The sequence below is a fragment of the Ornithorhynchus anatinus genome, chromosome 9, assembly GCF_004115215.2.
Source record: "Ornithorhynchus anatinus isolate Pmale09 chromosome 9, mOrnAna1.pri.v4, whole genome shotgun sequence".
Taxonomy (NCBI): Eukaryota; Metazoa; Chordata; class Mammalia; order Monotremata; family Ornithorhynchidae; genus Ornithorhynchus; species Ornithorhynchus anatinus.
The window spans coordinates 23,432,260-23,446,159 of NC_041736.1; the positions used below are offsets into that span (position 1 = coordinate 23,432,260).

Genomic DNA, 13,900 nt, shown 5'->3' on the forward strand with positions numbered 1-13,900 from the left:
CGTGACGAAAGAGGATTTTGGGGTCTGAACGACTTGAAAAATCGCTCCAGCTCTCCCCTTAATTTTGGTCAGCCACAGTCAATCAATCAATTAATCCATGGTATTTACTGAGCGCTGGCTGGGTGTAGAGCACTGTACTTACTAAGCATTTGGGAGAGTATAATAGAGTCTGTAGACACGATCCCTGCCCCTGAGGATCTTACAGTCTAGGCTGTAAGCTCGTTGTGGGCGGGGAACCCGTCCACCGACTCTGTTGTACTGTACTCTCCCTAACGCTTAGTACGGTGCTCCGCACACAGCAAGCGCTAAGTAAGCAGCATGGCTTAGTAGAAAGAGTACGGGCTTGGGAGTCGGAGGTCGTGGGTTCTAATTCCGGCTCTGCCACTTGTCAGCTGTGTGACTTTGGGCAAGTCACTTAATTTCTCTGGGCCTCAGGTACCTCATCTGTAAAATGGGGGTGAAGATTGTGAGCCCCAGGTGGGACAATCGGATTACCTAGTACCTATCCCAGCACTTAGTGCTCGGCATTTAGTAAGCGCTTAACAAATACCATCATCATTATTATAGAAGACCACTAATCGATTGATAATCTCAGCAGCAGCTGAGGGGCATGGGAATCGATCGACTGACGGATCGATCGACAGAGTCAAGTGTTACCCAAGCCCTCCCCCTTCTCAACTCTGGCTTGCAGCACTAAGGCGCCATAAACTAGAACAACACAGGGCCATTATTCAAGGAGCACTGGCTAAGTTATTGTAAATTGAGATGTCAGCTCTCCTTTCCTCTGGCATTCTCCAGGCACAGATCAGTGTTGTTTTAGCGGGTGAAATGTAAACTCACGAGAGGGTCAGGAAAAAAAAAGAAAACCTTTAGGCCTCTGAATGTAAATAACGTGACACTTTCGAGTTAAATGAAACCAGAAAGAGGTGAGGTGGGTTACGATATTTTCTCAGCCTCATTATTTCCTGTTTCATCACGACCCACCGGGGCTGTTCCATGTCTAACCTGGAGTCTGAATGCAGTGCCCTTTCATATCATCGGCACGGACGTGTCACTGCGTTATGTCACAACCGAGGCCAGGGTGTTCTTTGGTCGCTCTTATTTATCCGGAGGACGAAAGCCAGTGTACAGATGAGAAATACCGTGCCAACTGGGACGAGAATGGGTTTTAAGCAGGCGCTGCGTTTTGCTCTCCCTTTGGGCCACCGTTTCAAAGGGTGGTATTTATTGAGCGCTCGCTGTGTGCGGAGCACCGTACTGAGCGCTTAGAAGAGTGAGAAGCAGTAGACCTGGCAGACCCTGCCCTCAAGGAGTTGACAATCTAGTGGGAGAAACAAAGATTAAAATAAATTACAGCGAGGGAAAGCGGGAGAGTAAAAGGAGAGGTACCTAAATGCTGCGAGGGCGGGATGAATATCAAAGTGCTTAAAGGGGTCAGACCCAAGTATATAGGTGACACAGAAGGTGGAGAAAATAGGATGGGGAATTCCTAGGTCAGTCGGGGAAGGCTGCTTGGAGGAGGTAGGATTCACTGATGGAAATGTTAGTGAAAACAGTATACTGCGTCATGCAAAATCTGATTCATGTCCAGATGCAAATTTACAATCAGAGAGTCTACTCCCCTAAACCAGAATCTTAGTCTTTCCATGAAACCCGTAGGAAAAAAAAAACAAAACTCTTCTCTTAAATAATCATGACGAAGGAAGTAATGGTATAAAGACGTCCTTCTGTTGCAAATCTCTAGAGGAAAAAACAGATTAAATTTCTAAGGGTTTATTTTTGCCATTTCCATTATCTTATCAAAAACGGAGCCCGTAAAAGGTAGTATAGAGAGTGCAGTTTTTCTTTAAATGAAGATTAAATTTGGGAGAATGTGCAAGTTTAGTCTCGATACAGTACTTTTCAGGATTTAAAAGGAAACAAACTTCAAGAATAAATAATAAGGTACTCACCACTGCCAGAGCCTCTACAGTTACCCATTACTAGAATCCACAGGGAAATCTGTCATAAATGCAAACAATAAAAAAAGAACATCAGTAACATTTCGTGTTTAGTTATTTCAACGCCCAAACGTCATTCGGTAAAAGGATCAAGGGTGGCGATGTGTCTGCATTTTTCTTTGTCGTGACGGAGAAACTGATAAAAATGGATAGCAATTTTACTCACCCCGTTCAGCACACGTTCCAGAAAACCAAGAGAGCAATGCCCTATGTCATATACTGTCTTATCCCGATTTCATCAGCCCCTTTGTTGACCTCCCTGTCCCCAGACTCTCCTCACTCCGGTCCGTACTTCACTCTGCTCCCCGAGTCATTTTTCTCCAATAATTTTCCATCCAAGTTTCCCCTTTCCAGCTCTCTCTCTTTCCCCAACCTCGCTGAGCTCCTACTGCTACCCAACCCGCAAACTCTACTCCTCTAATACCAAGTAAACTCACTGTGGCCACGGAGTGTGTTTATTGTTTATTGTTTTTATTGTATTTATTCGTTTATTGTTACAGTGTACACTACCGAGTGCTCAGTACAGTGCCTTGCACACAGTGAGCGCTCAATAATTACGATCAAATGAACGAGTGAACCTACTAAATGTCACCCTACACATCGATTCACCTGAGCTTGTGTTCTTGACCTGCATCAGTAAACAGGAGGGAGGTGCGATCTGTTTCCATGGGCAATTGAGGCGGCAGAAAATATCAAGAGGTTCAAGAGGAGTTTCCTTCATTCATTCACTCGTTCCATCATATTTACTAAACACTTATCTTAAACTGTGAGCCCCCTCTGGGACAGGGACTGCATCCAAGTTGAGTATCTTGTGTCTACCCCAGAACTTACTATGTGCCAAGCACTGTACTGATCATCAGGTCCCACGTGGGGCTCACATTGTAAGTAGGAGAGAGAGAACAGGCATTGGATCCCCATTTTACAGATGAAGGAACTGAGGCCCAGTGAAGTGGAATGATTTACCCAAGGTCACCCAGCGGACAAGTGGCAGAGGGTGGATTAGAACCCAGGTCCTCTGACTCCCAGGCTGGTGCTCAATCCACTAGGTCACGCTGCTTCCATTTACCAAACTTTGCTATTTTACACCTTTGTTTCAACTCTGCTTTCATCCTAGGTAAATTCTGCAAGTAAAATCCATCCTTTTTTTATAAAACAAAAGCACAAACCAATGACAAACTTCCCCCACAGTCTGCTCCGCCTTGTTTACCTTATATTATCATTTTGTGTGTGTGTGTGTGTGTGTGTGTGAGAGAGAGAGAGAGAGAGGGAGGGAGGGAGGGGAGGGGAGAGAGGGGAGGGAGGGAGGGAGAGGGAGGGAGGGAGGGGAGGGGGAGAGAGGGGAGGGGGAGGGAGGGGGAGAGAGGGGAGGGAGGAGGGGAGGGAGGGAGGAGGGGAGGGGAGGAGGGAAGGAGGGAGGGGAGGAAAGGGAAGGGAAGGGAGGGAAGGAGGAAGGGAAGGAAGGGAGGGAAGGGAAGGGAAGGAGGGAAGGGAAGGGAAGGGAAGGGAAGGGAAGGGAAGGGAAGGGAAGGGAAGGGAAGGGAAGGGAAGGAGGGAAGGAAGGGAAGGGAAGGGAAGGGAAGGGAAGGGAAGGGAAGGGAAGGGAAGGGAAGGGAAGGGAAGGGAAGGGAAGGGAAGGGAAGGAAGGGAAGGGAAGGGAAGGGAAGGGAAGGGAAGGGAGGAAGGAAAGAAGAGAGAAAAAGAAAGAAGGAGAAAGAGTGAGAATAAAGAGAGAAAGAAAGAGATAGAGAAGCCCCGCTGGGATCCATCTAACTAATGCAGGCAAATCCCAGGGCAAGCATTCATTTTCTTTCACCCGCTCATTCATTCATTCAATTCGTATTTATTGAGCTGATTGTCATTTTCCATCTCCCCTTCAGGCTGAGGTAAACATGATGCCAGTCAATTCAACCTCTCCAAGACTTTCCCTCTTCACTTCCCATCACTCAACAAAATCAAGACCAGGACTGAGGCTGTCGAGCTGGGAATTACTCATCTTTTTTCCTCTGGAGCCTGTGGCGACCTACTCCAGAGAGAAGTCAGTGGAACAGATTGTCCGGAATTCTGGAAACCGTTCGACATGGGTTTATGGTGTCGTGAGTTTTCCCGTTAGCCCTGAACAACCAAGAGCGGCCCCTCTCTCACTCCAGCGGGCCCCAAGGACCACAGGTGGTCATCGAGGTCATTCCGTAGGATCCTCTGGACAGTTCTGATGGGAGAAGAGCTCCACATCCTGCTTCCTGTGGCTCCCGAGTGGCTCGCCTCCTTCCCGGCTTGGGCTCATTCCATGCCAGTTCTCCTCCCCCCCTCCCCCAACCCTGCAGGCCCCAGCACTCTCGGACACCGGTCTTCGTCGCCCGTTCGAAGACTCGGAGCGGATGTCGGAGGGGGCAGGCTTCCCGAGACGGGAGGCAACGACCACTTCTGCTCTGCGAAAATGTGATTTCCGGATTCAAGGTCCCCTCGGGGCCGCGCTGAGGGGGAGCGAGGTGAGGCGGAAATGCTTCGGGTGGGCAAGTCGCCGTCCTTTAAGAATCGGAGGGGAGTCCCTGGGCCCCATTTGGCGGATAGCAGTCAGCTTTAGACTTTGGCTTTGCGCATCGACTCTTTACGGGAATGGGGGAGAGCACCTAATTAAAGGCTCCTCGTTGTACTGACCTCTCCAAGCGCTTAGTACAGTGCTCTCCGCCCAGGATGCGCGTCGATAAATACCATTGGTTGATTGAGTGGTTCCTTCTTAGCCTGCCAAGCGGGCGCTAAACAGAACACCCAATTGCAAAATGAGGATTCAATTACCTGTTCTCCCTCCTACTTAGATTGCGAGCTCCAGGAAGACCGTGTCTGACCTATCTTGCATCTACCCCAGCGCTAAGAACGGCGCTTGACGATAGTAAGCGCTTAATCGATACCTTAAAAAATACACGCACATATGCCCCAACCAGTGACATTTAGTCACAGAACGAGGATACCGGCAACACCCGAATCGTCCTCTCTCACAACATTAAAGGCTGAGGTGGGAGCAACAGGTGAAGAAGAGCCTGGGAGCTAGAAGAAACCTTTTTAATGATATTTGCCTCTTTCTGGTCCTAAATCAGGACAGGAGCCTCAAGAAACTCCACGTCAAACAAAAACTCCTTAGCAATGACTTTAAAGCAGTCCATCACCTTGGTCCCTCCTACCTCATCTCGCTACTCTCCTGCTCCAACACAGCCCACTCACTTCGCTCCCCGCATGCCAACCTTCTCACTACCTCCATCTCATTCATTCATTCATAGTATTATTAGCGCTTACTATGTGCAGCAGCACTGTACTAAGCGCTTGGAAGTACAAATAGGTAACAGATAGAGACATCCCCTGCCCTTCGACGGGCTTACGGTTCTAATCGGGAGACGGCAGAGAGAACGATGGCGATAAATAGAGTCGAGGGGAAGAACATTCTCATAAAAACCGATGGCAAATAAATAGAATCAGGGTGATGTACATCTCATTAACAAAATAAATAGGGTGATGAATATTATACAGTCGAGCACGAGTACGGTGCTGAGGGGATGGGAAGGGAGGGGGAGGAGCAGAGGGAAAAGAAAGAGGTTAGCTGCGAGAGAGGAAGGGGTAGAGGAGCAGAGGGAAAAGGGAGCTCAGTGTGGGAAGGCCTCTTGGAGGAGGTGAGCTTAAGTAGGCGTTCGAAGAGGGGAAGAGAATGAGTCTGGCGGATCGCGGAGGGAGGGCGTTCCGGACCGCGAGAGACGTGCCCGGCGACGCGGGGATGGCGGAGAACGGGGGACGGTGAGGAGTGGTGGCGGAGAGCGGAGCGTGCGGATGGGCGTGGAAAGAGAGAAGGGAGGAGAGGTAGGAGGGGGCAAGGGAATGACAGCTCGAAGTCCTAGAGTGAGAAGTTTTTCGTTTCGCGCGGAGGTCGACAGGCAACCACTGGAGTTTTTGAGAAGGGAGTGACAGGCCCCGAGCGTTTCTGCAGGAAGACGAGCCGGCGGCGGAGTGAAGAATAGACCGGGAGCGGGGAGACAGAGAAGGGAGATCAGAGACATGCTGACACAGTAGTCTAGCCGGGATATTACCAAGCCCGTAACGCAAGAGCCGTTGGGTGGAGAGGAAAGGCGGATCTTGCGATATTATAAAGTCTCGACTGTCTCGACCTATTATAAATAATCTCGACTGTCTCGCCGCCGACCTCCCCCCGGGCTGCCTCTGCCTGGAACGCCCTCCCTCCTCAAATCCGACAGACGATACTCTCCCCCTCTTAGAAGCCTTATTGAAAGTACATTTCCTTTGAGAGGCCTTCCCTAACCTCCCCTTTCTCTCTCCCACTCCTTTCTGCGTCACCCTGACCCGCTGTTTTGTTCGTCCGGCTTTTCAGCCCCTCAGCACTCAGTCCATATCTTTCATTTATTATTTATAGCAACGTCTGTCTCCCCCTCTAGAGTGTAAGCTGGGCTGTGAGGCAGGGAATGTGCCTCTGTTGTTTCAACGGACTCTCCCAAACGCTAATACAGTGCTTTGCCTACAGTAAGCGCTCCATAAATCCAATTGATGAATGAATACAATAACTTCTCTGTGCCTTAATTTACTCCTCCGTAAAAATGGGGGTTTCAATCCCACTCCCTCCTACTTAGATTTTACGCTTCATGTGAGGACCGAGACGACGTCTCACCTGATCATAAACAGACGTAATTCCTGCGCGTAACAAAAAGACTCTTCCCCAGGCAGTGACGTCCAAGATGTTATGCGGAAACAATTTCCCTTCCCCCAAATAATATAGTAAAAGCTGCTCTTCCGAAAGCTTCAGATTGACCTCTACAGCCCCTCTGTCTCCAAATTTTCAGCTAGGATAAGATTTTCCATATTCTTCCTTCCATCCCCGTTTCTCTCAGTTATAACCCCCTTGTAGCTCATGAAATAGAGATTCTTTTTTCTTCTTGGTATTTAATCCCTCAAATATCCGTAGACCGCAGCTCAAGAAAAGCCTCTCTTGTTTGTCCTCTGGAGGCAAAATGATGAACGAACAAGTCGGTACATGTGAAAGCTGGCTCCCGCGACAACCGCCAAAATCAGGAAGTCCTAGCGGGATCTGCTGTGCGAGAATTGAAGGATGATTCTCCCAAGGAAATCAACTAGAACCAGGACGGTTGCATAGCCCTTCCATTCCCAAAGTGTAATTTATCAAGATTATTAATATTAATGATAATAATTACTTGTTAAGCGCTTATCTCGTGCCAAACACTGCTTATAAGCTCTTGGATAGATAGAGACAATCGGTCTAAGTTGGAGGGGAAACAGGCATTGAATCCCCATTCAACGTCTGTTGACTTGAACTTTAACAACGTGACCGTTAAACACTTACTACGGGCTAAGCGCTGTACTAAGCGCCAGGGTAGCTATGAGATAAGTCAGGCGAGACATCGTCTCGGTCCCACACGAAGTGTACGATCTAAGTAGGAGGGAGTGGGATCGAAAACCCCATTTTACAGTTGAGGAAATTAAGGCACAGAGAAGTGAAATGACTTACCCAAGATGGCAGAGCAGACAGAACTGGGTTGAGAATCCAAGTCCTCTGACTTCAGGGCCGGGATCTCTCCACTAGGTCACACCGCTTCTCCTTCGTGCTTAGACTGCGGGACCAGGGCCGGGTCAGACCTGATTAAGTGGTATATGGCGCCGGGCTTCGCCTGGACCCAAATCATCACCACGATGAAGCAGCGTGGCCCAGCGGAAAAAGCCCGGGGCCCGGCAGTCAGAGGACCTGGGTTCTAATCCCAGTTCCACCTCTTGCCTGATGTGTGGACCGTCGGCAAGTCACTTCACTTCTCTGCGCCTCAGTTTCCCTCAGCTGTAAAATAGGGATTAATTAAGACTATGAGTCCTATGTGGGACAGGGACCGTGTGCAACCCCGATTTGCTTCTAGTCACCGCAGCGCTTAGTACAGTGCCTGCACAGGGCAAGCGCTTATCCAACACCACAGTTATTCTCATTGTTTATTATCTATTCTTCCCTCATTCCTCATCCAGTGACGGGACACCGCCTCACGCCTGTCGCTTGCATTCCTGATTCATTCATTCACCAACCGTATTTAGTGAGCGTTTTACTGTGTGCAAGCACCGTACGAAGCGCTTGGGTGATACAAGCAAATCAGGTCGGGCACAATCAATCAGTCGTCAACCCTATTTCCTGGGCGCTACCTGTGTGCAGAGCACTGCACTAAGCGCTTGGGGAGAGGACAATACAACAATAAAAAGACACATCCGTGCCCCAAACGAAGCTTCGGTCTAGAGCGGGAGACGGCCGTTATTAGAAAAAATACCCATCCATCCTGCCAGCCCTCTGAGCTCTGCTGAGACCCACGGGGGATTGGATGAACTGTCCGAGAAAGCGGAGGTCCCGATCGTATTTATTAAGCGCTTACTGTGTGCAGAGCGCTTGGACCCCGAAGACTTCGCCGCGGTGGAGAAAGCTGGACACCCCTACAGTTGCGTAGCTCCTCCGTTCGGCCCACGGGTTAGGGCCGAAGCTGGATGCCCCCCTGGCACCACGCTGTGCCATCTCTTCGAAGGACGTACTGGCATTCTCGATTTATTTTTCCACTTCACTAAAGGGGAAAGGGAAGGAAGGGGTCGAGGACTGTACCAGGAACTGCACCGAGCACTTGGGAGAGAACGAGATAACAGAGCTGGTAGACGCGTACCCTGCCCACAGCGAGCTTTCGGTTCTGGAGCATCCCGAATTCCCCTTTGGATCCCGCGCGCCTGGTAGTGAGGAAAGTAGAGGGGATCCAATAGCTCAACTGAGCCACTGCCCAGCTCGAGCCCACGCTACTGAAATTGTCCCCAGTGACGGACACACCCGGGAGGTCTCCGTCACTTCCTCTCTAGCCGAACCTCAGAGTCAGACCGCAGGCTCCTCCTGGACAAGAGTCACGTCCGCCGACTCTACTGCACCGTAATCTCCCAAGCGCTCCGTACAGTGCTCTGCACACAGTAAGCCCTCGATACATACCATCGATCAATGGGTTGGTAGGCGCCTGGACAAGAGGGCTATCTGAACATCCAAACGACTAACGGGAAAGAAGAACCCAATCAACTATTTCAGAGTCCACTTTTAGCTGTGTATTTTAACCAAAGGGTAATACTGGGGATGAAAAAACAAAAAACGAGAGGCTTGAAACCTCTATCGCTGCTCTTTTCTTTCTTTCATTCATTCGTTCACTCATTTATTCAATCGTATTTATTGAGCGCTCACTCTGTGCAGGGCACTGTACTAAGCGCATGGTACAGTACGCTATAACAATAAACAGACTCCGTGTCCACAACGAGCCCGCTTCCCTTCCCTTCAACCCCTTCTCAAGGGACATAATCAATCAGCATCGTATAAACCCCATTTCCGTTCTTCTCCCCCGCAGGAGGTGTCGATATTCCCTCGACCAAAGTACGCGGGGAGAGGAGACGTTACCAGTCATCTGAAAACCCAGCATTTCCAGACCTCGGCGCGGTGGACTCGATGCGGATTTAGAGACAAAACTGTTCGGATTCAGCTGGAGGTCAGTCAGGTGGACCTAAAGGCGGCATGGGAAGGTACCCACCGACTCTGTTGTATTCTACTCTCCCAAGCGCTCGGTACAGTGCTCTGCACACAGTAAGGGCTCGATAAATACCGGTGATGAGGATGATGATCTAGGGATCAAGAGGAGAGTGGATTTGGACCAGGAAGTTAGAGACATAAAAGGGAGAGGAAAAGTTAGATTGTTTCTGGAAGTCAACTGAGAGAAGATGGATTGAGTTGGAACCATTCAAGAGGAATCTGATTCAAATTTAAGATGGAGATCGGCGAAACTAAGATTATAGCAGAATGTGGATGGGAGACTTGAAGTAAGAAGTCGGGGAGGGCTGTGTTGTTGGATGGAATGAGTCAGTTGGAGATTAAAGGGTGGAAAGAATTTTTTTAAATTTTAATTTTAATTTAAAATTTAAAGAATTTTTTAAAAAGTGGAATTAAGAGCTACCACGGGAAAGAACAGGACTATTGAGTGACTCTGAAAGGCAAAAGTTGAAGGTTGGGTTTGATTAGACTGTAAGCCCGTCACAGGGCAGGGACTGTCTCTACCTGTTACCGATTTGTCCATTCCAAGCGCTTAGTACAGTGCTCGGCACATAGTACGCGCTCAATAAATACTATTGAATGAATGAATGAGGGTATGATGATGATGATGATGACATTCATTATTCACATGCTTGGCAGGTTGATTCTGTTGCTTATTATTGTTGCAATCCATTGTTACCTGTTGCCTTTCCTAACTCCTCCGACCTAGACTGTGAGTCCCATGTGGGGTAGGGACCGTGTCTGATTTGTCTCGATTGCACCTACCCCGATACTCGGCACGGGACTTGTCCCATGGACAGCACAGGCCTGGGAGTCAGGAGAGCTGGGTTCTAATTTTGGCTCCACCACTTGCTGGTTGGGAGACTCTGCACAAGTTACCTACTTTCTCCGTGCCTCAGTTTCCTCACCTTTAAAGTAGGGATTAAAATACCTGTTCTTCCTCTGCTGAGACTGGGAGCCCCATGTGGGACAGAGCCAGTGCCTGACCTGATTATCCTGCATTTACCCCAAGGCTTGGGGCAAAGTACATAAAAAACCTACGGTTCTCATTCATACCATAACTAAAAATAATGATAATAGCCCCGAAGTATTTATAGATGTCCACATCCGTGCACACACACACACACACACACACACACACACACATATAGGAACTTAATCACGATCTCTCTCAGCTGAGCAAAAGTTATAAAAACGAATTATCCGAGCCCAGCGAGTCCTCACGGCTGTTGCAGCCAGAGACGGAAGAACGGTTTATTTGATTAAAGCTCAAGGGGGAACGTAAGGTAAAGAGAGACTATCGCTGGTGTTGGAATTTGGCCGGCTCGCTGGAGTCAGGGTCCATACGAAGCAGAGAGAATTTTGAGCAGTTCCACAACTGAGGGGATCTCGTGTTCAATTTCGCCCCTGCAGACGGGAGCCCAATTAGATAAGAAATGAGGGTCGACGGGAACCCACATGCTCAGTTAGATGGGACCCGGGGGGGTGCTAAGAAAGGGCTGAGAAATCAGATCGCGGACAAGAATTCCAGGGAGCGAGTGTCGGAAAGGGAGCTGTTAGCGGTTTTGCTGGAAGCGGAACGATCGAGTAACCGCTCGCGGAACCTGAGATCCCATATCAGAGGGCAGAGATCACCGGCTTGGAAGGGAATCGCATCAGGAGGAAGTCGGGAGCTTGCCGGAATGGGTGTCGGGTCGGGAGAGGAACGAGATGCGAAGGGAAGGACGAGGTTGGAAAGATCCGAGGATTCAAACCTGGGCGGGGGTGGGAGGGTGGGCAGAGAAAGAGAGGGAGGAGGCCTGAGAAACGAGAGGGGGAGAAGGGAGAGGGCCTGAGGAAGGGAGAGGTGGGGCAGAGAAGGAAAGAGGGAAGGAGAGCAAGGGAAGAGAGAGATAGCAGAGGGAGGAAGGGAAGGAGGAAGGCAGAGAGAGGGAGCAAAAATAACTGTGGCATTAGTGGGTGCCAGGGACCGTTCTCAAGAGGATAGAAGCAATCGGGGTTGGAATACGGTCCCCGTCCCACGTGGGGCTCACAGTCTCAAAACCCATTTTACAAATGAGGTCATTTAGGCACAGTGAAGTGACTCGCCCTAGGTCCCAGGGCAGATAAGTGGGGGAGCCGGGATTAGAACCCATGACCTTCTGACTCCCGGGTCCGGCAGAGGAAGGGAGAGGGAGAGGGCAGAAGAAAGGAGAGAAAGTAGACAGAGGGAGAGAGGGAGGGAGAGCCGGGAAGGGCAGAGAGAGGAAGGGTGGGAAGGGGAAAAGAAGGAGGGAGAGCAGGGGAAGGGGGAGAGAGCGGACAGAGGGAGAGAGGGAAAGAGGGAAGGGGAAGGGAAAGACAGAGGGTGGAGAGAAAGGGTGGGAAGGGGCAGGGGAAAGGAAGGAGGGAGGAAGGAAGGGCAGAGGGAGGGAGGGAGAGTAGGGAAGGGATGGAGTGAGTGTGAGGGAAGGAAGAAAGGAGGGGAAGGGAAGGGAAGGAGGGCAGAGAGAAGGAGGGAGGACGGGAAAGGAGGAGGGGGAAGGGAAGACCGGGAGGAGGAGGAGGAGGAATCGGGGAAGGGACAGAAGGCAGAGAGAAGAAGGGAGGGCAGAAGGAGGAAGGGAGAATGGAGAGGAGGAGGGAAGACAGGGGAAGAAGGGACGAAGGGGAAGAGATAGAGGGCAGAGGGGGAGGACAGAGAGAAAGGAAGGGAAGTCAGAGGAAGGGACAGAGCAGCGAGAAAGGGAGGGAAGACAGAAAGATGAAGGGAGGACAGAGGAGAAGGGAGGGCAGGGAGAGGAAGGGAGATAGAGAATCGAAGACGGGAGAAAGGACGGAGGCCAGAGAGAGGGAGGGAGGGAGGAAGGACCGAGCGAAGAAGGCAGGAGAAGAGGCCAGAGAGGGGAAGGGAGGACACAGAGAAGGGAAGTCGGAGGAAGGGACAGAGCGGACAGAGGAAGGGAGGGCAGAGAGAAAGGAAGTCAGAAGAGGGGAAGGGACAGAGCAGAGAGAGGGAGGGAAGGAGGGCAGAGAGAAGGAAGGACGGGGATTAGGGAAGTCGGAGGTAGGGAGGGAAGACAGAGGAAGGGAGGATGGAGCGAAGGGAGGACAGGGATTAGGGAAGTCAGAGGAAGGGACGGAGCCGATGGAGGACGGGAAGGAGGACGGACGGGGAGGACAGAGATTGGGGAAGTCAGAGGGAGGGAGGGCAGAGGAAGGGAGGATGGAGAGAAGGGAGGACAGAGATTAGGGAAGTCAGAGGTAGCCGAGAGGCGAAGGGAAGGAGGGCGGACAGAGGGAGGGCAGAGAGTGGGGAAGTCAGAGGAAGGGGCAGAGCCGAGAGAGGACGGGAAGGAGGACGGCGAGCGGGAGGGGGGGAGGGAGGGAGGGAGGACCGAGAGAAGGGAGGAGAGAGGAAGGGAAGGAGGCCCGATGGAGCGGAGCGGAGCGGAGGGGAGCGTCGGGCGGGGCGGGGCGGGGCGGGGCGGGGGACTGACCGTCGGGGTGGTCGGTGACGATGGCCTCGGGGGCGATGCAGACGGCCCTGTCGTAGACGGGCAGGTGTTCGCAGGCCAGGCTGCGGGGCCAGGCGTGCCGGTAGCGGAGGAGGACGGGCTCGCAGCCCCGGCGGGCCCGCTCGCACACGGCCTTGCAGGGCTTGATGGGCTGGTGGGGGAAGTCCGCCGCGCAGATGGGCGCGTACATGGCGCACAGGAAGAAGAGCAGGTCGGGGCTGCACCGCGTGCCCAGCAGCCCCTCGAACTGCTCGATGGCCAGCAGCGCGTTGGCCTGGGTGCTGTGGTGCAGGTGGTTGGGCATCTTGGTCAGGTTCCAGGGCAGGGCCCGGCAGAGGGGCAGGCGGACCGGCTCGCAGGCCAACGCCGCCCGCACCCCGCGCCCGCCGCCCGCCAGCCACCCCGCCAGCACGGCCAGCCGCAGCCCCGCCAAGGCCTGCGGCGCAGGGTGCGGGGCCGGGGGCCGCAGCAGCAGGAGCCGCAGCAGCAGGGGCCGCAGCAGCAGGGGCAGCGGGCCCATGGCGCCTCGGACGCCCCCCTGCCCCCCCCTGCCCCTCCCCGCCCCCCCCCCACGCCCGCCTCCCCGAGCGGCCGGGGGCGCTCACCGGGCCCCGACGGGGCGGCCCCCGGGCATCGCCCCCCTCCTCCGGCCCGCCCCGGCCGGGCGGAGAGCTGAGCGGAGGGGAGAGGGCGGGACGAGCTCGGAAAGGAGTCGTGGGCCTGGCGGCCGGCTCCTTTTCACTTATGCCCCGGCCTACGGGGGGCCAGAGCCCCTCCTCCGGCCCCGGCCGGGCCCGCCC

At 52.4% G+C, this 13,900-nt stretch overlaps 1 protein-coding gene across 1 annotated transcript in view; it reads right to left on the reverse strand.

Moving 5' to 3' along the window:
• FRZB (frizzled related protein) overlaps positions 1-13,639 on the reverse strand; it is a 34,974-nt gene extending 21,335 nt beyond the window's left edge. Inside the window, 3 exon segments of the mRNA XM_029072351.2 lie at positions 1,953-1,977; positions 1,979-2,001; positions 13,083-13,639. Coding sequence (XP_028928184.1) covers positions 1,953-1,977; positions 1,979-2,001; positions 13,083-13,620 — 586 coding nt within the window. The 5' untranslated portion in view covers positions 13,621-13,639.
• Between the last annotated feature and the right edge of the window lie 261 nt (positions 13,640-13,900).